Source organism: Chiloscyllium plagiosum, unplaced genomic scaffold, assembly GCF_037043375.1.
Source record: "Chiloscyllium plagiosum isolate Xiang-an unplaced genomic scaffold, Cpla_swu_hap1 HiC_scaffold_4, whole genome shotgun sequence".
NCBI classification, from domain to species: Eukaryota; Metazoa; Chordata; class Chondrichthyes; order Orectolobiformes; family Hemiscylliidae; genus Chiloscyllium; species Chiloscyllium plagiosum.
Window position 1 is genome coordinate 131386160 of NW_028270142.1, and position 27472 is coordinate 131413631.

Here is a 27472-nt window from a genome sequence, read left to right on the forward strand (position 1 = left end):
CATTTTTCCTAACCAATACATTTGCTAATGATCCTAAGAGTTTCTCACTATTAAAAATGAATAGCTTAATCTTATATTGTCCAGGAGTAAAAATTATTTTAATTTCTGTTTAGTTTTAAAGAAAGCCAAGACCTTTGGTCTTGTTTGCAGTTACTCTATCCACAATCTGAATAATCTGTATTCATCTTCCTCCCCTCTGTCATGAATTGCTGCTTATTCTTCTGTTCCCTCTGTGTCACCTTGAGAGACTGTCATTTAATCACTTTGAACCCAATCTTGCAATGGTTTCCTAAAGCCACATTGCTCTGCCTTTATGCGTCACTTTCAAAATTACTTTTTAACCACTCCTCATCACCGTAAGTGAAGTTACTTTTCTATTTTCTTGTTACTTGCTCTTTCACATGAAGAGTCTTTATAGTCTGTTTTACACTAAAAACTGATATAAAAAGATTTATTGTATGACTCTCTGCCAACGAGTGTAAACATTATTGAAATCATTGCAGAGATGCCGGCAACCCATCACCAGGTCACCCTTTATTTACATGTGCACGTAACATGGGTTCTGACAAGCCAGCTCAGATCCAGTCCCTTGCAGGAGATTCAGAGAGTCTCCTCATATTTATCTGTCAGCCAGGGCTCCCTGCTTGGACCAGGTTAACAGCCCCAATCAGTGATCACGTGGTCATTGGGATCCATTTGGCCTTGGTCCAATCACTACAATTATATTTTGACTACAGGGGATTTTTTTTCAAAAAGGAAAGAAGTACAGATGTGACTAATAGTTTTAGGAATCCCATAAATGAACGCTTAACTTGAGATTAAAAGTATCTCGATAATAAGCAAACAACTTTTTTTTTAATATAGCACCTTTATATGCTGAAAAAAATTCCCAAGGGTCTGCGTCATTCCTGATGAAGGGCTTTTGCCCGAAACGTCGATTTCGCTGCTCCTTGGATGCTGCCTGAACTGCTGTGCTCTTCCAGTACCACTTAATCCAGAATCTGCATTATAAGGACCCTTATAAATCAAAGCATTATGAAACAAAATATGACCGTAAACCACAAAAAAAATTCAGTCTGAATTGAAAAGACTTTCTTTTAAGAAGCAGAGATCAGTAGCTTTTGTCTGATGGCTTTTGGATTTATTCAAAGTCTGCACTAAATTCTCAAAAGTTGTTGATAATTATTACTTGAATGGGCAAGTGAAGAGACAGTGTTAAATCTCTGAATCAGGATTGCATTATGCGTATATGAATGCACAGTAGTTATTAACATTGGAAAGTTACAGGCAGTGATTGCTTTCTGGAATTATGATATGGCAATAACAAAAACCTGACTTTAAAAAAGTGTTAAATATTTCTTCATACAATGTGTTCAGAAAAGAAAAGGAGTGGTGGTGTTTTTAGTTAGGAAGAGCATTACAGTCTGGAGGCAAAGGACTTTTTCTGAGGGTTCAAGGTCAGCATTAATTTATTTAGAGCGAAGGAATAAGAAGGGTGTGATTGTTGATTAGATTAGATTAGATTACTTAGTGTGTGTTGCTGACTGTAACGTATGGACAGTCAGCTAGCAGGAAGGATATTGAGGAATGAACCTGAGCAAATTAGAAATGAAAAAGCTTCTGTTAGAAGCAAAACAGCATAGTGGGAATTGTGGAAAATGAAAGCAAAGGAAGATGGAAAGTGAGGAGAAAGAGGGAATGGAAAGGGCATAGAGTTAAGAAAATTTTAAAAAGAAAATGGGGAGGAGTTGAAGAAACACCAGGAAGCTGGAAAGGAGGGCAGTAGAAAAATGGAACAAGATAAAATTTTAGAACTCTAAATCCAAAGAGATAAGGAATTTAATCATCAGTTAGTCAAAGCAAAAGTTAAATTGATCATTCTGATTCTAATTAGGGATTTAATTTGGTTGTCTTTCATCAAACCTGGGAAGAGCACTTCCACCACTTGGCCAAACTGTTTGTTCACTTAAAAGACATGGTTATAAATTTGACTAAAAGTGAATTTTCCAAGGCAAAAGTGACTTATTTGAACCATCCCATGGGAAAAGGCCAACTTGTACCTGGAGAGGTGAAAGTATGGGCTTAACATGAAATTTTGCATCATGTGGGCATAATAGATTTTTTCACAAGTTTGTCATGAAATTAAGAACTGTAATTACATATTTAATTCATTTCTTGAATAAAAGCAGAAAATTTGAATGACTGTAAGAATGCCTTTTAAAACTTAAGTGTGCTGACAGCCACACTAATGTTTAGCGCTGAATTATGGGAAGCCATTTAAATTAGCTGTCGATGCCAGCTACATCTGTGTGGAGGTCATTTTGCAAAAAGATAAGATGGGGATTGACTGGCTTATCAATTACTTTTCAAAGTTGCTGACCACATGCCAGCAAAAATATTCAACAACTGAGGAGACGACATTGAATCTTGTATTGGCTTTATATATTAACAATGTAGAAGGAACTGTTAATTTTGCAGACGTTGACTTGCTTGGAAATATTTTGGGACAAAAACTTAATGATTTTATTTTAATTCTCAAATATTGTTATAATCATTCATGTATCTGGAAAAGATGTTATCATGGATGTTTTACCAGTATCTAACATGAAGGGCACATTGCTGTGTAAAATGTGATTGATGTGTAACCTGTATTTTTAATGTCAATAGTTTACAATTAATGAAACATAGAAATAATGTTAAGACAATATTTAGATCATGAAAATGCCTCGAAGAGGCATCTATAATATCTAGATTAATATCACTCATTTTAAAGTTTAGATCTTGAAGTGGTTATGTGTGGGTTTTGGTCTTTGTGTATGAGGAGGTTTAGTGCTTGTCAGTATTACTGAAGCTGCATTTTAAACCAGTATGAGACTCCAATTCCCTGGGGTAATAATAAGAATTTGTTTGCATTGGGAGAGTTTTAAGAGCAGACAGTAAACATGGAAGAGCATAGCTTGCTTTCAGTTTAGAAGGATCGCTTTTATTTTACTTAAGGTAAAAACCCATAGCTTGTAAAGTTTCTGAGTTTGGTTTGCATAACTCAAGATAAGATCTTATGGAATACAGGGAGAACTAGCCATTTGGATACAGACTGGCTCAAAGGTAGAAGAACCAGAAGAGGGTGGTGGTGGAGGGTTGTTTTTCAGGCTGGAGACCTGTGATCAGTGGAGTGCCACAAGGATCCACTACTTTGTGTTATTTATATAAATGATTTGGATGTGAGCATAAGAGGTAAAGTTAGTAAGTTTGCAGATGACACCAAAATTAGAGGTGTAATGGACAGCGAAGAAGGATACCTCAGATTACAATGGGATTTTGATCAGATGGGCCTTTGGGCTGAGGAGTGGCAGATGGAGATTAATTCAGATAAATGCGAGGTGCTGCATTTTGGGAAAAGAAGTCTTAGTAGGACTTATACGCTTAATGGTAAGGTCCTAGGGAGTGTTGCTGAACAAAGAGACTTTGGAATGCAGGTTCATAGCTCCTTCAAAGTGGAGTTGCAGGTAGATAGGATAGTGAAGAACGCGTTTGGTATGCTTTCCTTTATTATTCAGAGTATTGAGTACAGGAGTTGGGAGGTCCTGTTGCGGCTGTACAGTACATTGGCTACGCCACTTAGAATATTGTGTGCAATTCTGGTCCCCTTCCTATCGGAAAGATGTTGTGAAACTTGAAAGGATTCTGAAAAGATTTACGGGGATGTTGCCAGTTTTGGAGGATTTGCGCTATAGGGAGAGGTTGAATAGGCTGGGGCTGTTTTCCCTGGAGTGTTGGAGGCTGAGGTGACCTCAAGTTTATAAAATTGAGGGGCATGGATAGGGTAAATAGACAAAGTCTTTTCCCTGGGATGGGGGAGTCTAGAACTAGAGGGCATGGATTTAGGGTGAGGGCAAAGATATAAAAGATCTAAGAGCCAACTTTTTCACGCAGAGGGTGGTACGTGTATGGAATGAGCTGCCAGAGGAAGTGGTGGAGGCTGGTACAATTACAACATTTAAAAGGCATCTGGATGGGTACATGAATAAGAAGGGTTTGGAGGGATATGGCCGGGTGCTGGCAGTTGAGATATCTGGTCGGCATAGACAACTTGGACAGAAGGGTCTGTTTCCGTGCTGTACATCTCTGACTCAAAGTCCTTGTTAAAGGTAGATATATGATGAGGTGCTGGTGTTGGACTTGGGTGGACAAAGTTAAAAATCTCACAATGCCAGGTTATAATCCAACAGGTTTATTTGGAAGTACTAGCTTTCAGAGCACTGCTTCTTCCACAGTTAGCTGTGGAGCAGGATCATAAGATACAGAATTTATAGCAAAGAAAATATGAAGCAGTTTTTCCTAGATAAAGGAGTTTATTAAGGCCTAGAGATGTACAGCATGGAAACAGACCATTCGGTCCACGCTGACCAGGTATCCCAACCCAATCTAGTCCCACCTGCCAGCACCCGGCCCATATCACTCCAACTCAGGTTGAGATTCAGGTTGTAAGTTTGCTCACTGAGCTGGTAGGTTTGTTCACAGACATTTCATCACCATGCTAATTAACATTATCAGTGAGCCTCTGTTGAAGTGCTGGTGATATGTCCGGCTTTCTATTTGTGTGTCTTGGTCTGTTAAGGTGGCTTTCTCAGAGGTTGGCAAATGGGATCCAAATCGATGTGTTTATAGATGGATTTCCAGTTTGAATGCCAGGCCTCTGTTTTAAAACAACAAACCCAAACAAGAAGACACCATGCACCCAGAGACTCTAGCCACACTATCATATATTTTCAGGCATGATTACCAGAGTAATCTGACCTCTTGGCATCACGGTAGCCCACAAATCTACCAACAAACTGAAACAGCTACTGATGAACCTAAGGGATCCTGTACCAACAACCAGCAAATCAAATATCATATACAAAATACCCTGCAAGGGCTGCAGCAAACACTGCATCAGACAGACAGGCAGAAAACTAGCCACCAAGATATATGAGCACCAACTTGCTACCAAACCGGAACTCCATCAATAAACACATCGGTTTGGATCCCATTTACCAAGATCTCAGAAAAAGAACTGGAAAGGATGCCACCCACCTTAAAAGACCAAAGAGACACACAGAAAGCAGGGCAGAATACCAGTGCTTCAATGGAATCTCACTGATGGTGTTACCTAGCATGGTGACAAAATGTCTGAGAACAAACCTACAAGCTCAATGAGCAACATAAAGGAGTTAGGTCAGAATATGTGTTCCACAGGGATTGGTTCAGGGTCTTTTTTTGTTTATCATTTATATAAATGGTTTGGATGAGAGCATAGTAGGCATGGTTAGTAAGTTTGTTGACGAAATGAAAATTGGTGGCATAGTAAACTGAAGGTTTTCTAAGATTACAAAATGATCACCATCAAATTGATCAACGGACTGAAAAATGGTAGATGGAATTCAATGTCAGTAAATGTAAGGTATCACATTTTGGTTCAACAGACAAGGGTAGGGATTATACAATTAATGGTAGGGCCTTGGATGGTGATGTAGAACAGAGGGACCTGAGATAATTATTTGAAGTTTGCATTATGTGTAGATAGTGGTTAAAAAGGCATTTGGCATGCTTGCCTTCACTGCTCAGTCCTTTTGAGTATAGGAGTTGGGAAGTAATGTTGAGGTTCTACAGGACTTGGTGGGGCCTCTTCTGGAATACTGTGTCCAATTCTGGTCACCCAGTTATCGGAAGAAAGTTATCAAGCTGAAGAGGGTTCAGAAGAGATTTACCAGGATGTTGCTGGGTATGGAAGGTTTGAGTTACAAAGAAAGGCTGGATATGCTGGGACCTTTTTCACTGGAGCTTAGGATGTCGAGAGGCGATCTCGCAGAAGATTATAAAATAATGAGAGGTATAGATAGAGTTAATAGTAGTTGTCTTTTCCCTACAGTGGGGGATTTCAAGACTAGGGGACACATTTTTAAGGTGAGAGATTTTAAAAAGACATGAGGCAAAATGTTTTTGACGGGATGGTTCATGTGTGAAATGAATTTTATGAGGAAGTGGAGGATGTGGATACAATTATAATGTTTAACAGATTTTTGGATAGATGCGTGAACTGGAAAGGTTTGGAGGGATAACTGCCAGAAGCAGGCAGATGGGGCTAGTTTACTTTGGGATTATGGTTGGCATAGACTGTTTGAGATCCACATAAGCCAGAGATGGGTCATCTATTTGGGAATTTTGACTGAAAATAATCCCTGATGCTTCAGCTGAGTCTTTTCATTGATGATGAGGATGTTGTGTGGGACCTTCTTTTCGCTGGTTCTTGAAATGTCCATCATTCATGACTGGATGTGACAGTGGAGTTAGAGTTTGAGTCTGCTCAGTTAGATTAGATTACTTACAGGGTGGAAACAGGCCCTTCGGCCCAACAAGTCCACACTGACCCGCCGAAGCGCAACCCACCCATACCCCTACATTTACCCCTTTAACCTAACACTATGGGCAATTTAGCGTGGCCAATTCACCTGACCCTGCACATCTTTGGACTGTGGGAGGAAACCGGAGTACCCGGAGGAAACCCACGCAGACACTGGGAGAACGTGCAAACTCCACACAGTCAGTCGCCTGAGTCGGGAATTGAACCCGGGTCTCTGGCGCTGTGAGGCAGCAGTGCTAACCACTGTGCCACCGTGCCGCCCACAGGATCACTTCCTTTGAGTTGCAGGATCACTTCCTTTGAGTATCTGTCTCTTATTACATGTTGCTTCCTCGTGTGTTGTAGCTTCACCAGGTTAACACCTAGCTTTTAGGTATGTCTGGTGCTTCTCTTGGCATGCCCTTCTGCAATTTTATTGGTTCCCAGCTTGCTGTTAATAGAGTGGTGAATATGCCAAGCCATGAGATTACAGATTGTAAATGAATCTCAGCTCCTCTTGGGTACTTTTTCAGCTGCTTCATGTCTGCTTAGCCATTCAATAAGATCATAGCTGATCCTGTTTGTTTCGAAATCCACATTCCTATTTACCCCCGATAGTTTAGATTCTTGTTTGGCAAGTGAATTCAATCTATGACAAATACAAAACATTCTGCAGAAACACAACAGGTCAGCAGCATCTCTAACGTCAGTTCACGTTTCCAGTCAGATATGACTCTTCACAACTGGAAAAGGAAAGCTTTTATACTTTTGACAGACAGATGAGCAAGGGTAGCAAAGTGTAAAGGTGGAGTGCAAAAGGTTGCTAATTGAGGTGAAAGAGAACTAGAAATGGATCCCCTTGGGGGATAGTGAAATAAACAAGACACAAATTGGACATGTTCGTGGAGAAGGAATTGAGGGAAATAATGCAGGAAATGGATTAGATGTTGCGTGGTTACCCTGCACCGTCGACCACTGTGCCGGGTCAGGTATAAAAGGAAGTAATGTCGGAGGTGCCCTGGTTGAAGGTGGCATCTTTGGATATGTGACAGAGTTCAAGAAACTGGAAGAATGAAGTAGAATCCTTTGCAGGAAGTAGGGTGTGTACGAGTGTGGTCACAGTAAGTGTGAGGGTAGGTAGACTAATTGGATTTTGGTGGATAGCCTGCCTTCCCCAGAAATGCAAACAAAGAAGTCAAAGAGGAAGGGACGAGTCAGAGATGGCTTTTAGAGAAGTACATTTTACTCCATTTCAGAAGGGGTTATGGTGTAGAGGGAGACCATTCAGCCTGTCATGCCTGCACTCTTTGATCAGTGTTGATTAACATGATTTAGTTCCACAAATTACTGAAGCTCTCTTTGGTGAAGTGTTGCAGGGGACAATCTCTGATAACACTTAAGCTTTAAAAGTTTGTAGTGTTTGTGCTGTCTGCACTTTAAACCTCAAAAAAAAATTCAAGATCTTCAAGGAAATATTTTTTTTGAATGGACTGCAATCATGGTAGAAATTCCTCATTGCACTCGTATATTGAAAAGTACAGGACATACTTTGCTAACAACATACTTAAAATGTTAAATATTTTTCTTACTTTGCATTTTCCATTTCTCTTGGTCTTTAGATTCAGATCCAGGACACTCAAGTGAAACTTGGGGAGAACGATTAATACCATCTTATAGGACATATTCGGGTAAATGCTGTTAACTTTTGTGAAAGCTTCTCTTCCCCATTCTGCAAATAACTGTTGCCTTGGGAAAAAAATTCTAATTCTAGTTTTATTACTATTTGATGTTTGTGACTGCATACCTTTCCAATTCCTTAATCAGTGCACAGTGTGCTGCGGTCTGACAGGATTCTCTGGTGTCTGACAGCCGACTATGGTCAGTCCCAATTGCTACTTAACATGTTTTTGTTCTACATAAACTGCAAAATCAACTCTTCTGGTCTAACTGATGGATCTACTCTGGAAACTAAATTGATTAAGAATATAGCTGCTTCAGCTAAATTTGTTAGAATCTATTTTCAGTAATCTTTAATGCTTTGTGAGTACAAGGAGTGATTTCTGACTTATCTTGTCAGTTTATCAATCATCACTCATGAAGGTGCTGCAAAGCTTTATATTTGTGTATAACCAAGTGCTCAGCAGAACTTGAACACCCTAAGCTTATACTGTTTCAGCTGGCCACCTTATACCAGTATACTATCTTTTTGTGCCACTTTCTTTAGTGTATCTATTTTGGTCACTCTGTGCTATTCTGCTTATCTAAGAAATGACCGAAGCTGCAATGCTTCATTTTGTTGTAGAGATGGTAAATGTAAAGTTGCTATAGGCAAGAGAATCGTAGGGCTACTCTCTCTAATGAGAGAGATGAGACTAATAGTAGTTTAACCCAAGAGTCACGATGCCTTAGATGAGGGGCAAGGTTGAGAGGAAGAACCTTCATGGTAACCACAACCAGTATGAGAATTGCACACTGTAAACCAGCCCTCCAGCAACTGAGCTAACCAGTCCCCCTAGGCTGCATCTCTTTTAAAGTTTCTTTATTCTTACACCATATTTCTGTATCCATGGTAACCTTAATTTACTGTTTTTAGCTTAGACACGCCTAAAGTCAAGTGATACAATTAATGTTCTATTCGGGGTCATGTAATACAGTACTAATCCAAGGATCTATTGTGTCTACAAGAATTCAGTTAATCACAGTACCAGCTGTCTTATCTATCTCAGCCACATTTTCTATTCTGCAGGAGAGATAATTTAGCTCAAGCTCTATGCGTTCCCGTCTGCAAATTTACTGATGTCCAAGTTATCCTACTTGTCATTGTTATACTACCATCCCTAAAATCTAAGTTCTACCTCAAATAAGTATTTATGGATAATAAAACTTTGCCATACTTCTGTTTACCCAAGACCAATTAACTAAATACCCAAGAGAGAATTTGATAAATTTAAATAGGAAAAAATTCAGGAATGTTTCTTGGTCATGACGTAGATTATTCATAAACTAGTGATCATTAAAATGGTCTAAACTGGGAAATGATTTCAAATATTTTGTCTCAGTGATGTAATTGAAAGTATCATTGTGTTTGATTCCAGTAGTGGATTGCTGTGAATTTTCTGATTTTTTAAATAATTGAAAATATAACTTTTTGAAACTAATTGACATATGCTTTGTTTTGTGACTTAAGCTGCAGGTTCTAAAAATTGAATTGGAAATTAAAAATGAGTTAGATTGAGACATTATTGAGCTGTGTTGTACCTGATTTTAATTCCATTTTACACTTTCAAAATTAATATACATGTCCTGTAAACTTAATGATATATAAGCTGATATAGTTTATAACATTTTTTAGTTTAATTTTCCTTGAAGGTTCTAAAGCTGAAATAGAAGTTTGTGAAATGCTGTAAGACATCTTTTTGTAGATCTAAAAATTAATTATGACCTATTGATTAATCTGAACTTTGTATTGTAAGTAACTTGTACATGAATTAGATGTGTTTCTTTGTCTAAATATTTTGGGAAGATATCTTAAATCCTGTCGTGTTGTCATCTATTCTGCAAGCTATTCAAATCATGGTGCGAGCTAAGATTATTCAGGAGCCACAATCCTAAACTATGTATTGATCATGGGCCTTCTCAATAATGCTGTAATAGGGAGTGATGGGACATGAGCCTGTTCCTGTATTCTTTTACACAGTGGACTGTGAGACAAGTGCTAAGTGTAGACCAGGCATCTTCCCACAGGGGAAAAGAGATGATCAACAGGATATTCATTTAACCTTTTGGTAGTTTACTGTATCTGTTCTATTGATTTGCATTGACATTGGCATAGTTTAGGATTGGATGAGCCCACTCAGGCTCTTGAACCGGTTTACCTTTCAGTTAAGTCACATTTGATCTGTACCTTTAAATCCATTTGCCTGCCTTAGTTGCAAATCCCTTGAAACCCTTGCTGAACAAAATCTGTTAATTTTTAATCTTGAAGATGCCAATTCTACCAGTATTTCAGCCTTTTTGTTTGGGAGACAGAAATTTTTACTACCCTTGTGTGAACAGTGTGCTTCCTGATTACCATCTTAATTTTAAAATTAGACCTAGGCTAGTTGTCTCCCCACTTTTTTGATTTCCACATTACAGGAAATAATTCCTCTGAATGAAATCCTTTTAAACATCTTAAGTGCTTCAAGCAATTGATGTTCTTCAATATCCAAGGGGATACAAGACATATTTATTCGACCTGTCCTCATTCTCACCTTCTTAACCATAAAACTTTGGTGAATCTACACCAGATCTTCTCCAAGATCAGTATAGTTTTCTTAAGGTACAACATCCAAAACTGAATGCAGTACTCCAGAAAGGGTTTGACCCAGACACACTATGTACACAAGAATAACTTCCTTTTTAATCCAATCAAGACAAAGGTAAACTCTATGGGACTGGTAAATTTGAATTTTATTTTCATCCATTGCGTTTTATCGATCATGCATTAATTATTGTAGCCAGATGAACTGAACAAGTCACATGCAAACTTTTAGAAATCAATGTTCTAATAAAATGTAAATTTTTTAAAACAAATATTTCAGAAAAGGAAGGTCCTGAAAAAAAGAAAATGAAAAAGGAGCCTGGAAACAAAAAAACTGTTCCCGTTTGCAAAACCACACTTGGCGGCATACTTATTGGGTATCCCCTATCGGAACGTCAGCAGATGGCTCTAGTGATGCAGATGACTGCAAGAGATAACAGTCCAGGTCATACCAACCATATTTTTTTATTAAATTGTCTTTGTGTAATATTTGAGCTCCTAAAGGAGCAAGATAACTTACGAACTGGTTTGATGTAATATTGTAAATTTAAGTGTACTACTATTTGAGATTGGCAAACATAATGTGCTGTGAAAATATGCAGAGCCCTTAAAATACTTTTGAACAAGGTTGACTGAAAGTGATCCTGATTGCAAGTACAAGTTATCCATAATAAAATAGTAAACTTTCTAAATAGACATATTAAGATAATTTGTGTCTTAACAGCATTTTGGCATGAGAAAATGTGTATGTTAGAATAAATTATTCATGTTTGCTTCATTTAGATTTTGTGCAATTTTCTTCCTATCTCTTCTACAAGTGCTGATTCCCCTCAGTTTTGTACTGTTCCTTAGATAGCTGTTCCCCTGGTTTGTCATGATTTGAAATGCCTGCTGAAGCGAATTTAAAATCATTGGTGAAGCATATCACTTGTGTGATTCTGGAGTGTTGCATTTGGCTATGGTATAACACTTCATTATGAATTAGCAGTTTCAGTAGTGGAAACTTAATCAATATTTTGCCTAATAAATGGGCAGCATGGTGGCTCAGTGTGTCAAGTTCTTTTTTTTTTCCCTGAGATCCTCACACACTTGATGCAGCTGCAAATGCCAACTTCTGTGAACACGCAACTAAGTTTTATTAAGGACCACACAGTACAAGCTTTGGACAAACCTTTAACACACATCTCTCGGGGCTTACGGGGTCGTGGCAAAGCCCTCTCCAAACAAAAGAAACAGTCTTTCCTTTATACCAAATCTTTATATCACAGTAATGCCCACAAGACAACCCCCAGTCACTCCCTCACAATCACATGCCACTCAAGATACAATTCAGTGATCACCTCACCTCCAGAGACAATGTAATGCAAATCATCTCTTAATGGTCAAATCTGTTGCAAATCCTTTTTGTAACTATAGGGGAGTAGTCAAATTTCAACTGTAATGTTCTTATTGATTTCTGGATGAAAATGTAAATCATCCCTGAATAGCAAGAAAATGGGCCATGTAAACCTCTCTCATTCCACCTATAAAACAAAAACACATCACCTTACCCCTTGGGCTTTCAATTTCTTGCAGGTCAGTAGAACAAATTAACTCTTGAAATCACAAGTGGTTAGCACTGCTGCCTCACAGCGCCAGGAACCCAGATTTGATTCCAGCCTCAGGTGACCGTCTGTGAGGAGTTTGCACATTCTCCCCGTGTCTGTATGGGTTTCTTCATGTACTCCAGTTTCCTCCCACAGTCCAAAACTGTGCAGATTAGGTGAATTGGCCAAGCTAAATTGCCCATAGTGTTCAGGGACGTGTAGATGCATTAGTCAGGGGAATTGTAGTATAATAGGGTAAGGGTGGGATACTCTTCAGAGGGTCGGTAATGGACTTGTTGGGCCAAATAGCCTGTTTGCACACCGTAGGGATTCTATGAAGAGATTCTATGAGTAAACAATTTCTTGAGGGTTCTTGGTTTTGTTCCATCTGGAACAGATGTGATAATTCTTTGACATCTTTATTGTAATACAATGTGTAAGATCCAGTAATTACAATGTTGGAGGGAATATTACTTTTCACTCACTGTCTCTGGGGCAGACCTTTATAAGGCTATACAAGGTAGCTCAGTAGTTAACACTGCTGCCTCTCAACACCAGGACCTGGGTTTGATTCCAGCCTTGGGTGACTGTCTGTGCAGAGAATGCACATTCTGTCCATGTCTGCATGCGTTTCCTCTGGATGCCTTGGTTTCCTCCCACAGTCTAATGATGTGCAGGTTAGGTGGGTTAGCCATGGTAAATGTGGGGTTACGATGTTAAGGTGGGGCAGTTGGATCTGGGTGGGATGCTGTTCAGAGGGTTGGTGTGAGCCAAATGGCTTCTTTCCATGTTATAATGATTCTATGATTCTATGACCAGCAATTCAATAAAACAAAAAATTGAGAAGTAGTGACGACTTTGAATAATTCTTTGGAAAGGGATAAGAAACATCCGAGAGAAATACCAGTGAACTGAAAAAGGAATGAAATGTTGTCATATTTTCAATCTGACTCCTGCAAGCAAAGTTTGTTCAACGCAGGTTATCATTCCTGGGGAAGCTGAGGTGATGACTGACCAATGAGATGTTGGTCCAAGCTCCACCTCCATCATGTGCATGCAGCAAAACAGACAAAGAAAAATGCCAGTGTCACCTTTTTAAAAGGTACAAGTAGCTGGTCCACCCTTTCTTTCATTCTTACCAAAAACATAAAATCCTGAGCACTTTGTGTATTACAGAACTGGAAAGAATTTTTTTTTGTACATATTTAGATTATCTGCCCTTTATATTTTCAAATGTAGTTTCTTCTTAAGTCAGTGAGCATCCAAGTGTAAATCTAGGGGTCTCTCAGCACAGCGATAATGTGCTTTGGGCCAGTAAGTCTAGGATCAAATCCCACCTGCCCCAGATTTGTGGTCATACATCTAAACACTTGATTAAAATAAATCTTCTGTGTGCAAATTGGAATTCTTTTGAACCCATGGATATCATAATTTTTGGGCATGGTCTCTGTCCTTTCTTTTTTTTCACATTTCAAATTAAGAATCTTTCTCTCTGCTCTGTTGAATTCTAGTCTAACGTTGTGTAGACTCCCAAGTTATGTTAACTCCTAACTCATAACCAACAAAAGCCTGTTTGCTATACAAGGAGTAAAATTGGGACATTCCTCTATTTTTGATTTGAGTTTGTTTTCCTAATGCAGTGCCTTCATGTCTTATCAGAGTATTATTTTACTGACTTTTCTGTTCAGTCTAATTTGTTTTGATGCTCCAGCTATCTATGCTGACCTCAAGTTGATTAGTAATACCAAAAACTTTGTTCAATTATTATATAATATTCTGGTTTACTTCAGGCTTCCATGGAGAATTTGAATAAATGAGGAAAGCTCTATAGATTGCTAATCAGAGTTATAATCTTGTTCATTTTCTTTACACCTTCCACACACAGTTTACAGCAGGTCAGTCCCAGTGTCTTTCAGATGTGAGATCTTTATTCAATTTAATACAGGGAATTGGGTGGGAGTGGGGGAAGATCTAATTTTATATATTACCTGAAATATTTGATGTCATTTTTTATATTTGAATAATTACATAAATTGATTCTTGACTAAATAAGCAATGCCAAACTATCAGAGTAACTTCCAAGATTTGTCCTAAGTTAGTATATTCTATTTGCTTCTCCCAGAAGATTGTATGCCTGCAAGGGGAGGTGAGAGGCAGGAGATGGTACATCAAAGGCAAATAGGCAAGAAATGGTGGTCTAACCAATGACATCCACATCCCATGAATGATTAAGTTTTTGTTTTGTTTTTAAAATCTAGGTTCCATCATGTTGGTAAATATTAAGCTTAATTCAATGTGTCAGACTAGGTCTGTCAGTCAGTTTGAACATCTTGGTCATAACTTTACAGCAATAGGTAGAGTTCTGCACAGCTACCGGGAGATTTTCTGATGTCATGGAACTAAAATGAACATTATCAATTTATTCGGCCCATATACCAGGATACGCCCAGCTAAAAAAATGAAAATAGTCAGCTTTGGATCTAATTCACAAATAGTTGTGGAATTGTTTTCAGAGTATAGAAGCAAAATTAACAGTCTGGCCAAGACCACTTAAGACTTAAGAAATATGAACACGAGTAGCAACCCCAAGAATATTAGAAGTGGGGGATTGAGTGATGATAACACCATTGAATGTCAAGAGGAGGTAGTTAGATTGTCGACTGTTCTTGGATTGATTTAACCTGGGGAGTCACTACAACGCAGTCTAGAGGAGAGGTAGTGCAGGTGGAACCTTCATGTAACCTCAGCCAATGAAGGAATTGAACCCACACTGTTGGTATCGCTCTGCATCAGACGCCAGCCCAGTGAACTAACCAACCCCCACCCATCTTATACCAACAGTTTTGTTACTGTAATTCTATCTGTCCCTGCCAATTCTTTGTGCATATCATTTACCCTTTTTAATGTTATGTCCTGTTTCCCAACCACTTACTAAATTAGTTTAAATCCTGACCAAAGCACTGGAAGATATCCCATAGAACTGGTCACAGTTTCTGAGGGATCCAAAAACATTCCTTGTACTGCATCCCTCAGCCATATGTTCACATGCTGGGGAGGCATGACCTAATGACATTGCTTGACTTAATCCAGAAAACCAGGTATTGGTCTAGAGACCTGGGCTCAAATCTCAACAGCAGATGATAAAATTTGAATTCAATGCAAATCTCTAATTAAAAGTCTAATGATGACCACAAATCCATTGTTGATTGGGGAAACACTCCTGGTTCACTAATGATCCTTATGGAAGGAAACTGCCATCCTTACATGGTCTGGACTATGTGCGACTCCAGACTCTCACCAATGTGGTTGACTCTTAACTGCCATTTATGCAGTTAAGAATGGGCAATAAATGCTGGCTTATCCAATGACACCCACATCCTGAGAGTTAATGGATAAACTTTTTAAAAATCTGTTCTTCCTGTTTCTGTACAAAGTACCTTGTGATGCCAGGAATAAGTGTCTTGTCATAAAGTCATAGAGACGTACAGCACGCGAGCAGACCCAACTTGTTCATCCTCAGTTGCCAGGTAGGCACTCCTTCCCTCTACATCCTTAACCGATAAGGTGACCACTTCCAGAAGTAGGCTAGCCACAGTTTCGGCTCCAGCTGCTGCTTAAGCTCATGAGGGGCATCGATAAGGTGAACAGCAAAGATCTCTTCCCTTGGGGTTCAAACATAGGGAGGCATATTTTTAAGGAGAGAGAAGAAAGATGTTGAGGGGATCGGAGATGTAGCTTTTTGACAGAGATGGTTAGTACGTGGAATGAACTGCCAGAGGAAGTGGCAGATCCAGATACAGTTACAACATTTAATTGACATTTGGATGGTACATGAACAGGAAAGGTTGAGGGGAGGGATATGGGCCAAATGCAGGCAAGTAGGGCTAGTTCAGTGTGGGGAAACTTGGCTGGTATGACAAGTTGGACTGAAGGATCTGATTGTGTGCTGTACGACTGGCAATGATTAACTGGCCCTCCTAGTTTGGCAATGTGTGGTAATTTGAAAACTATAAATAACAATCAAAATGGAAAAACCATGACACACAATGTAATATGAACAACTGCAATGTAATGCACACAGGTGTAAGCAATTCATCCTTTTGCACCTACTCTGCCATTTAAAATAAACTTTGCTGATCTCAACTTAGCCTCAACTCACTTTCCTGCCTATTCTTCATAAGCCTTTAACCCATTACAAACTAAATTAATTAATGTAGTTGAATGGTGTAAGAGTAACAGAAAATGGAAGTACTTTATCAATTCAGCCTAGCCAGTCACTGAAATAGGAATAACTTAAACAAACAATGCTTAATGATTATGTACCAAACAAACCATGTATTGTCAATCATACCTTCAGAACTACACCTAGTGCTGCTCCCTGAATTGAACTCCAATCCCAGCACCAATTTAGAGAAGGACTATAATTACCAATTTGGAAAAGTTTTGGGCTTTCAGTTCTAAAGGGCAGCTGATAGATTGATGTAAAGGAGCATACAAGGTAGCATATTGAAAGGTTGATCAAGATTAACCTACGATTACCAGAAGGATGCCGGTTCATTGGCAGAACTTGAGTAATTTCAGGAAGTTCTTCGACAGAATGGTCAATAAATGAAATAAAATTCTGGAGCAACATCAGAAATAGGAGCAGGAGTCGACTGTTCAGTCCTTCAAGTTCACGCTGCCATTCAATATGATCACAGCTGATTAACCAACTTAGCACTTTCTTCGACAACCTTTGATTCTTTTAGCCCCAAGGACTACATCTAACTCTACCTTGAAAGCATTCATTGTTTTGCCCTCAAACATTCTCTGTGATAAGAGTTTCACAGGCTCACCACTTTGAGTCATCAAGTTTCTTCTCATCTTTATCTTAAATATGCTAAGCTGTATCCTTAAACTATGACCCCTGGTTCTGGACTCCCCATTCATCAGGAATTTCTTTGCATTTACTTTATCTAATCCTTGGCGGCAAAAATAAATGCTCTGTCATTATTTAAACTTGATGCTTCTAAACAAAATACATTACTACACAGTTTAGACTGAATGAGACATTGCATATTTCTGAAAAAGTTAATTATTCTAGAAAATAAGGTCAGTGAAATTTTTGCTCACCTTTAATGACCTTTTATTTCTCTTGATCTCTCATTAAATAAAATAAATCCTGAAATGAATAAAATAGCACAATTTTGGGGTGGAGTAAGATTTATAGCTGTAGTAACAGGAAAACCACATATGCATTTTCATATAGGTGGATGCCTTTTGGGGTGGCATGGTGGCTCAGTGGTTAGTGCTGCTGCCTCACAGCACCAGGGATCCTGGTTCAATTCCAGCCTCTGGCGACTGTGTGGAGTTTGCACGTTCTCCCCGTGTCTGCGTGGGTTTCCTCCGGGTGCTCCGGTTTCCTCCAACCGTCCAAAGATGTGCAGGTCAGGTGAATTGGCCATGCTAAATTGCCCATCGTATTAGATACATTAGTCAGAGGGAAATGGGTCTGGGTGGGTCGGTGTGGGCTACTTGGACGGAAGGGTCTGTTTCCACACTGTAGAGAGTCTAGTCTAATCTTTCAATGTTCTCTTATATGCACTTCTGTGCCATTTTTAATTATTGCAGAACAAGTTAGAATAATAGATTTTATGACACTCTTTACAGTTACTCCACAGCAAGTGGCATGTAGAAATTTTCAGATTAGTCTGCCCTAGCAAGTAAATTTAGAAAGTGAAACTTGTTTACTTGCGCTCTCATTGTGATGCCCTTTAAGTGAGCATGTAAGTTCTCACCTATGTATCTTCCAGTGACCATCAGAAAGAAACAGTTTATTTGCTTGTTGTTACAGAAAGCAATTTCTTCCAAGTTGGACTCATATTTCATTCCCATTTTCCAAAATTCTGAATTTGACAGTCTGAGAACACAAGGAATGAACATAACTAGAAGCTTTAGTAGGCATTCAGCCTTTCAAGTCGGATCTTGGTATTTAATATAATCTTGACTGATCTCATCTCTGCCTCAACTCCAGCTTTCTGTCCACTTCCCATAATTCTTTAACCTATTACTAATTAAAATTCTATGTCCTCCTCAATGTGGTCTGTTTTATCCAAATATGGATGTGTGCACAGGACAATACATGCTAGTTTGATCCCAATCATGATATTAGAGATGAGTGGAAGATAACCATGATAACTGTTAAGGCGTGGAACATATAGAGTCATAGAGATGTACAGCACGGAAACAGACCCTTTGATCCAACTTGTCCATGCTGACCAGATACCCCAGCCCAATCTAGTCCCACCTGCCAGCAGCTGACCCATATCCCTCCAAACCCTTCCTATTCATATAATCATCCAGATGCCTTTTAAATATTACAATTCTTCTAGCCTCCATTATTTTTTCTGGCATCTCATTCCATGCACATACCACCCTCTGCTTGAAAAGGTTGCCCCTTGGGTCTCTCTTATAACTTTCCCCTCTCACCCTAAACCTATGCTCTCTAGTTCTGGATTCCCCCACCCCAGGGAAAAGACTTTGTCTATTTATCCTATCCATGGCGGTGTCCTGATAAAATAATGGTTAGTAAATTAATATAATTTCATGCCAACATTTGCTAATATGCTTCAAAAGTTGTAAGAACTATTATTACAATGGGTTTGTATAACTTATTGTCACACACAACAGTGCAAAGAAAATCTCAATTAGCTTTCAGGATGACTTGCTGATTCATTCACGCTAAGAAGGTGCTGAGCTAATGAAGACTATGAACTACTGACTGCCCTTAAACACTACCTAGAAACCTCACTGAAAGTACACACATGAAAACTGGTGTGAAAATTCTGGGCTCAGCTACAACCTCCCGTAGCTTCACTCACTATGGTATCAACAAGCTTTAGAAGTGGTTGCTTTTTATGGTCGTCTACATTCAAATAGTACATAGGTCTTTGTCAGTTGGATTACAGTTGTTGACAGAATGGCTTTGCATTTTTGATAAAAGTTTTGAATAGCTGACTGTTTAGGTTCTGACTATAAGTGTAGCTAACAATGGTAAGGGAGAGAACTTCTTCAATCTCAGTAACAAATCTTCATGCATCATCTACTCTCCTCCTTTTCATAGGTCAACCATCATGAGGGCAATTATCCTTCTCCATCTTCCCCACTTGTAAAGCTTGTTGATACCTTCGTGAGTGAAGCTATGGGAGATTGTAGCTGAGCCCAGAATTTTCACCAGTTTTCACATGTACTTTTCAATGAGGTTTCTAGGTAGTGTTTAAGGGCAGTCAGTAGTTCATAGTCTTCTTAAGCTCAGTACCGTCTTAGTGTGAACGAATCAGCAAGCCATCCTGAAAGCTAATTGAGATTTGTTTGCACTACTAGGTGTCGTAAGTTATACAAACTCATTCCACAGAAGAGCTTAAATATTGATACGAAAGTCTTTGATCTGCTATCACTCTGCGTGAAAAGCAACAAAAAGCAACAATTTGATTTTAGATAGTCAACATGGTTTCGTCAAGGGCAGGTCATGTCTCACAAACCTCATTGAGTTTTTTGCGAAGGTGACCAGGCATGTGGATGAGGATAGGGCAGCTGGCGTTGTGTACATGGACTTCAGTATAGCCTTTGATAAGGTTCCATGTGGTAGGCTGTTGAAGAAAATGCAGAGGCATGGGATTGAGGTTGATTTAGCAGTTTGGATTAGAAACTGGCTTTCTGAAGGAAGGCAGCGAGTGGTGGTCGATGGAAAATATTCAGTCTGGTTACTAGTGGTGTGCCACAAGGATCTGTTTTGGGACCACTGCTGTTTGTCAATTTTATTAATGACTTGGATGCAAGCACAGGTGGATGGGTTAGTAAGTTTGCAGATGACACTAAAGTCAGTGAGTAGTGGACAGTGTGGAAGAATGTTGCAGGGGGACTTGGATAAACTGCAGAATGGAGCTGAGAGGTGGCAAATGGAGTTCAATGCAGCTAAATGTGAGATGATTCACTTTGGGAAGAATAATAGGAAGGCAGAATACTGGGTCAATAGAAAGATTCTCGGTAGTGTGGATGTGCAGAGGGATCTTGGAGTCCATGTGCATAGAGCCCTGAAAGTTGCCACCCAGGTTGATAGTGCTGTTAAGAAGGCATACAGTGTGTTAGGTCTTATTGGCAGAGGGATTGAGTTCCGGAACTGTAATGTTATGCTGCAACAATACAAAACGCTGGTGTGGCCACACTTGGAATATTGTGTACAATTCTGGTCGCCCATTACAGGAAGGATGTGGAAGCATTGCAAAAGGTGTAGAGGAGATTTACCGGGATGTTGCCTGTTCTGGAAGGAAGATGTTATGAGGAAAGGCTGAGACACTTGGGTCTGTTCTTATTGGAAAGAAGAAGGCTAAGAGGGGATTTGATAGAGACATACAAGATGATCAGAGGATTTGATAGGGCAGACAGTGAAAGTCTTTTTCCTAGGTTGATGACGTCAGCTTGTACGAGAGGTAATAGTTTTAAGACTGATGTCAGAGGCAGGTTCGTTACTCAGTGGTAAGGGTGTGGAATGCCTTGCCTGCCAATGTAGTTAACTCATTTGCATTAGGGAGATTTAAATAATCCTTGGATAAGCACATGGATGATGATGGGATAGTGTAGGGGGATGCACTTAGATTAGTTCACAGGTTGGCGCAGCATCGAGGGCCGAGGGGCCTGTTCTGCACTGTATTGTTCTATGTTCTAACTTGAATAAAAACAGAACTGTGGATGGTGTAAATCAGAAACAAAAACAGAATTTGCTTGAAAAGCTCAGCAGGTCTGGCAGCATCTGTGAAGCAAAATCAAAAGTTAATGTTTCAGTTCCTAGGAAGGGTCACCGGACCTGAAACTTTAACTCTTGATTTCTTGTCACAGACACTGCAAGACCTGTTAAGCTTTGCCATCAACTTCTGTTTTTGTTTGTTGACTTGAACTTGAATCTGGTTTTGAGAACTGACAAAGAATATTAACTTACACCATTTAGTGTTTGATCTAAAAAATATCATTTCTATTGTTGCTTGGCTCTCGTGCCCATTTTCTCTTCACCCACCTTCCTCCTCCACCTGCTACCCCCAGCCAAACACGCGCATCTCTTTTATACTTATGTTTCCTTGCATATTCACAACATAACCATTATGACATTCAAATGTTCAATGTACATGAAGCTGTAAATTATGAATTACCAGAGTAAACATACTTTAATGTTTAAATGCTCAGCCAGAGCACCCATTCTGGAAATCCTGCCCTGAATCCAGCACCCACTGTTTTTACCAGGATGGGGAATAAGGGTGGGTTGTAGTTTGCACATCTGTTGTTCAGAAGCAGCTACACATTTAAAAGTGTCTTCAAACAAATCCAATTTTCAAGAGTGGAATATCCAAAGAGTAGATGGAACCATGTGGCCGCTCCCAGAAGCGAGGTAGGCAGGCAAAATTAATTGTGTGAGAGGGAAAAATTCAGAATCTCGATGGTGGAGTGAGCTTTTGAAGCTAACTTCTTGGAATTCTAAAGGCTTGTCGAGCTGTCAGGAAACCATTTCCATCTTGTGTGCTTATTTAAAAGGCTAGATCATGAGAATTAAGTTCCCCTTCCCAATTAAGGTCTCTGCTACCGAGTAATATTTGCCTCTAGTTCCCAACTACTTATTGAAGTATTCTGCAGCTATGTACTGTACTTTCTAGACAGTGAGGAGCCATATCTTGTCATCTTTGGGGAGCACTAACTTAAGCCATATCGTGATTGACATTCAGTGACGGTGACCTAAGTTGCACAAAGCACTGAGGATGACTGAGAGAAGCGGCTAAGTGGTGTGTGGGTAAAAGTGGCTGGCCAAGGTGGAGTGCTGTCTGAGAGAGTTAGGGTGGTAGACTGATTGGGTACAAGTGGAAGGACCAGGCATCCAAAGTGGGAACACAAGTGATACTGCTGGCTGACAGAGAATTAATTGGTGTCTGGGTGACTTCTAAATATGGCACCAAACTTTCTGACCTGGAAGGAACTGGCAGGGGTAAGGGCTTCACCAAGCTCCCAGTGTGGTCACACGTAATGGAATATGAACTCTCATTGTCTGAAAGCATCTGAACTACTTTTGGAATGAAGTGATACTGACTTCCATTCCTGATGCAGATGTTAGATTCCATGAGAAAATATTTGCCCTAACTTGTGGGCCTTACACTTTTTCCAGGAAAGTGTCTGAGCTGCACAAGCCATTTGGAGATTTAGGATACCCTTTTGGACAGGGCACTGGGAGGCACCATTGGCAGCGGTAAAGTGCTGTTTAGGATTTTTAAAATGTAAACGTGTATAAAAGGTGAACTGAATTATAGAGCTGTTAAAGCAATTAAATCTCTAACCTTTGGGGTTTTTTGAGTTCTACAGTTTGTGCGCTCTTTCACTATTCGTTAAGTCAGATCTAAATCTGAGGATTATCATAGAATTTATGCTACGATTATTGATTTCACAACCATTATCGTCATGGTGGGTTATGTATTAGTTTGGTAGTTTTAAGTAGCTATGAATTCTTTGTGAGCCTACACCTACAAATAGGTTTTCTTATGAAGGGTTAAGCATTTGAATGAATTTATAAGGGATTGGTGTTCGAAGGAATGTAAATGTAGGAAACAGGTGTTAATGAATGTTTATTCAAAATTTTATAATATATGTTAAACTTGGTTTTCGAATATCAACATGGGTCATTTGGTCTGCCTATAAAGGGTACAGGTTGAATTGACATAGACTCATAGAGATGTACAGCATGGAAACAGACTCTTCAGTCCAAACTGTCCATGCCGACCAGATATCCCAACCCAATCTAGTCCCACTTGCCAGCACCCGGCCCATATCCCTCCCAACCCTACCTATTCATATACCCATCCAAATGCCTCTTAAATGTTGCAATTGTACCAGCCTCCACCACTTCCTCTAGCAGTTCATTCCATACACGTACCACCCTCTGTGTGAAAATGTTGCCCCTCAGGTCTCTTTTATATCTTTCTCCTCTCACCCTAAACCTATGCCCTCTAGTTCTGGACTCGCCGACCCCAGGGAAAAGACTTTGCCTATTTACCCCATCGATGCCCCTCATAATTTTGTAAACCTCGATAAGGTCACCCCTCAGCCTCCGACGCTCCAGGGCAAACAGCCCCAGCCTGTTCAGCCTCTCCCTATAGCTCAAATCCTCCAACCCTGGCAACATCCTTGTAGATCTTTTCTGAACCCTTTCAAGTTTCTCAACTGCTTTCCGATAGGAAGGAGACCAGAATTGCACACACTATTTCAACAGTGGCCTAACCAATGTCCGGTACAGCTGCAACATGACCTCCCAACTCCTGTACTCTATTCCCTGACCAATAAAGGAAAGCATACCAAATGACATGAGACCTCGGAGCGTAAAAGAGGTGGCTGGACATATGGGTTGGCATGCATTGCACAAAATTAAAAAAAACAGATATAAAGGACCATATGTAGAAGCATGGTTGGAGGAGTATAGGTTGGCACAGGCAATAAGTAACCTTGGGCATGGATTGGAATCAGTAGATTAAAGGTGACATATTAGCATAGAAGGAGCATCGGGATTTTTTCAGGCATTGCGTGGTTAAGGTCTGGAGAGATTCTTCCCTCCTATATTATTTTTTTCTCGTAGCTCGATTAAGCTGCAGGTCACCAAGGAGGGCCTTTCATCCGACCCCACATCCACCCGTTAACCTGAAATTGCCTTCACTCTGTTTTCTTGGGGAATGAGCCTTGCACTGTTAATACCCCATCAACCCCCAAGAGCAAGGCTTTGATCATTCCAAGCACCTTTTCCCTCATCATGTTAACTTTTGCTCTGAGTGAGGAAAATCGTAAAGACCACCATGTTAAGTCTCTTGATTCTGACAAGGCCAATGTAAAATGCAGAAAGTTTTTACGCAGTTGTTTCTGTCCAGTCTTTGTTTTTGTTTAGACCGTTTTCTTTCAATAAAGTGATGAGGTAGAATGTAGTCGGTGTAATAACTGTCACTAGTAAAATATAATTTGTCATTCCAGTGAATACTTAATCTCCCTGAAGTCAGTTTTAGACCAGTATTGGTGGAGTTAGTTCATCATCCTCTTGACCAGTGGTACTGCAGGTGTAAAGAGAAAAGAATTTCCTGGAACGAGGGAGCAAGAAAGTTGTACCTTTTAAGAAAATGACTGCACAGAGTACACACATTTTGCTCATCATTCATGAAATCATGGTCTTTGGAATAACTGTAGACTTGGACAGTTTGGCATATTACCACAGTTTATCACAGTTACTGAACAGATATTTTCATTTATCTCCTTACTAGATTCTACTCCAAACCATCCATCTCAAGCAACACCAGGGCAAAAAAAGACTCCAAGCTCATCATCCAGACAAAAAGACAAAGTCAATAAACGTAATGAGCGAGGAGAAACTCCATTACACATGGCAGCCATTCGTGGCGAGACCAAGCAAGTTAAGGAGCTCATCAGTCAGGGTGCTGATGTTAATGTCAAAGACTTTGCTGGTATGTTAATGGTATCTGACTTTCTAAAGTTACTTGCACTGGGAGAAGTGGGGATTTCTTTTGACATTTTTTTTTAGTGAATCCTTGTCCCTATTACTTGATGTCTTAACGAATTCCTTTCCCCTGAAATCGCAGTGAATTTATCTCTGTAGCAAATGAGTCTCTGGTCTTAGTTGAGCTAGCTGATCTCAGTTTAAGTGACATTTGATCTTGTGCAACTTGTTAGAGAGCAGAAAAACAAAACCATTGTTCTCATTGATCATAATGTAAAATTCATGCTGGAAAGTGCACATGGGTGAGAATCGAGTCAAACTTGATTTTACTGCTTGCATGACACAGCATTATGTGAATAATGGCTATTGGTAAAACATAATGGGGAGCAATCAGCATATTTTAGGAGATGAATCTGCAAGGAAATGGGAAAATTTGCAGAACAGTTTTGGGGCAAGAGGTCTTAATCAAACATTATCTGTTATAATAGAATGTTGCTGACATGATGGAGATGTTATAATATATGCAAGACAAAGATCTCCAGTATTTTCCACACATACATAACCTGATCTGAAATTGAACTACAAATGCTAAATGTTTAAGACTAAATTCTTCATTCCTGCATCTTTCAAAAGGAGTACATTTGAATGGTTGATAGGGGAAATAATCTCCAAGGGCCCCACATTCCTCTGAAGACATTTTTTTTTTGTCCCAAGTGTCATTGATGTGCCCTTCCCTTCACTGTTATAACTGGGCTGTTGCAGCTGTTCATTGCTTGCTGGCAATTTTTCAATGTCCAGTTGTTCCAGTCAATTCAGATGAAGTGCTGTACTTTTCCTCACAGTACCTTCCACTCATTTTTATTCAGAAGTTTATTTTTGCCCTTATGTTCATGTGCTCAAATTCAAAGCACATTAATAAATGTACTAGGATGCAGTCATTGTTGGTTAAAAATCTCACAATACCAGTTATAGTCCAACAGGTTTATTTGGAAGCACTAGCTTTCAGAGTGCTGCTTCATCAGGTGGTTGTGGATTATAAGATTGTAAAGCACAAAATTTATAGCAAATTTTGCAGTGTGATGCAACTGAAATGATATATTGAAAAAGGCCATGTTTGTTTTAAGTCTCATCTTTTTGAATAATCATGTTACATGTACACTGTAAAAATTCGCTATAAATTCTTTGTCTTCCAATCTTATACTCCACAACCACCTGATGAAGGAGCAATGCTCCAAAAGCTAGTGCTTCCAAATAAACCTGTTGGACTATAATCTGGTGTTGTACAATTAACTTTGTACACCCTAGTCCAACACCAGCACCTTCAAATCATCACTATTGGTGATTGAATGGTCGAGCAATTTTGGTAAAATGCTTGAATCCAAAGATAGGCTTTGCATTGGCATACAATTTTAAGAGTGGCACGCCTCATTGTTTTCCATGAGGATTGCTCTTTTTGAATCAACTAGAGGTGAATGAAGATTACATCAAAATTATTGCATCAGATTACTGCCAGAATTAAAAGTATGAATGAAGATTACATCTTCATTCATACTTTTAATTCTGGCAGTAATAATACTTGGTCTAATTTATTTGAATGCTATGTCATTTCATCCTTTAACACTAAGGGATGGTACTTCATTCTAGAGGAAGATGATTTGTAAATACAGGCAGCAATTAGAATGCACTGGTTAGGACCCTTTGTATGATTTGCCCAACTGGAATTCTTTTAGTTCCCTCTAAATAGAGGTGACCTCTTTTTAAGTCAGCATTAGTGCAATTTCATCTGCACTGGCTGCTGAAGACAGTGCCTTTTGGGGGCATAACAGCAGATGGCTTGCTCACGACTTCTCCATCACCAATACAACTTCTTTGTATCTAGATAGCATGGCTAATAGCAAGTGCTCTTCGAAGCTAGCTGTACGTGATACACAATTAACAAGACTTCTCCAGTACAAACTGATTGATTGCTAAGACAAGCTTAGATTATTTTTCTGAAGAAAATGTGAAACTTTGACTTGGTTCTAATTTCTTTTCTGGATATTGTCAGTGCACCCTCTACAGGCGATTGGAGAATTTAATTCTCCCACAGATATTTTCCTAACGTTTATTCAAAGACTCAGTGTGGAGTGGATGCCATCCAACTTGTAAGTTGAGAATACAAATGTCCAAAGAGGTTTGTTCAGTGAATGATTCTATTGGAACCATTCCATGACTCTTTCACGTTAGTCAAACCTTTAGTGGTAAACCCTGAGGAGTCTTTACCTAAATAGTTTTGTATTAATATAAATTAGAGTGGAAAAATTTAGAAAATACTTAGCCAAGTCAGTGACGACTTCCTTCATAGGGACTTTTGATTCCAGATGAGTTGAAGCCTAACCACAAGTCCCAGAGATTCTAAGCAATTGATTACTGACCATGTTTGCTTTATGCTTCTGTTCTCCCATCATACTAGGATCAATTAAGCATTACATAATATCTTAATCTGTTCCTTTGCACATAAATTGGGAAGATAGTCACAGTTCATTTTGTGATGTTAAAAGCTTTAAAACTTTTGAAACTCTGTCCCTCCCAATCCTTTTGCCTTGCTTCTCACTCAACAGAATCTGCTGATATAGTTTAGATAATGAAACAACTTAAAGATATTCATGTGGTTGGTGAGTTAGGACCAGGGGCTCAATATGCATTATCATAATAAA

General features: G+C 39.3%; 1 protein-coding gene across 7 annotated transcripts in view; it reads left to right on the forward strand.

The window, feature by feature from the left end:
* Positions 1-27472, forward strand: part of ankrd12 (ankyrin repeat domain 12) — a 178080-nt gene that overhangs the window by 124437 nt on the left and 26171 nt on the right. For 5 of the 7 annotated variants that reach the window (XM_087986690.1, XM_087986687.1, XM_087986688.1 and 2 more), the window contains exons 4-6: positions 8002-8070; positions 10966-11130; positions 24583-24783. In XM_087986690.1, the coding sequence (XP_087842816.1) occupies positions 8002-8070; positions 10966-11130; positions 24583-24783 (435 nt within the window). The remainder of the gene's footprint in view (positions 1-8001; positions 8071-10965; positions 11131-24582; positions 24784-27472) is intronic. The other 2 variants (XM_087986692.1, XM_087986693.1) reach the window with 2 other exon arrangements.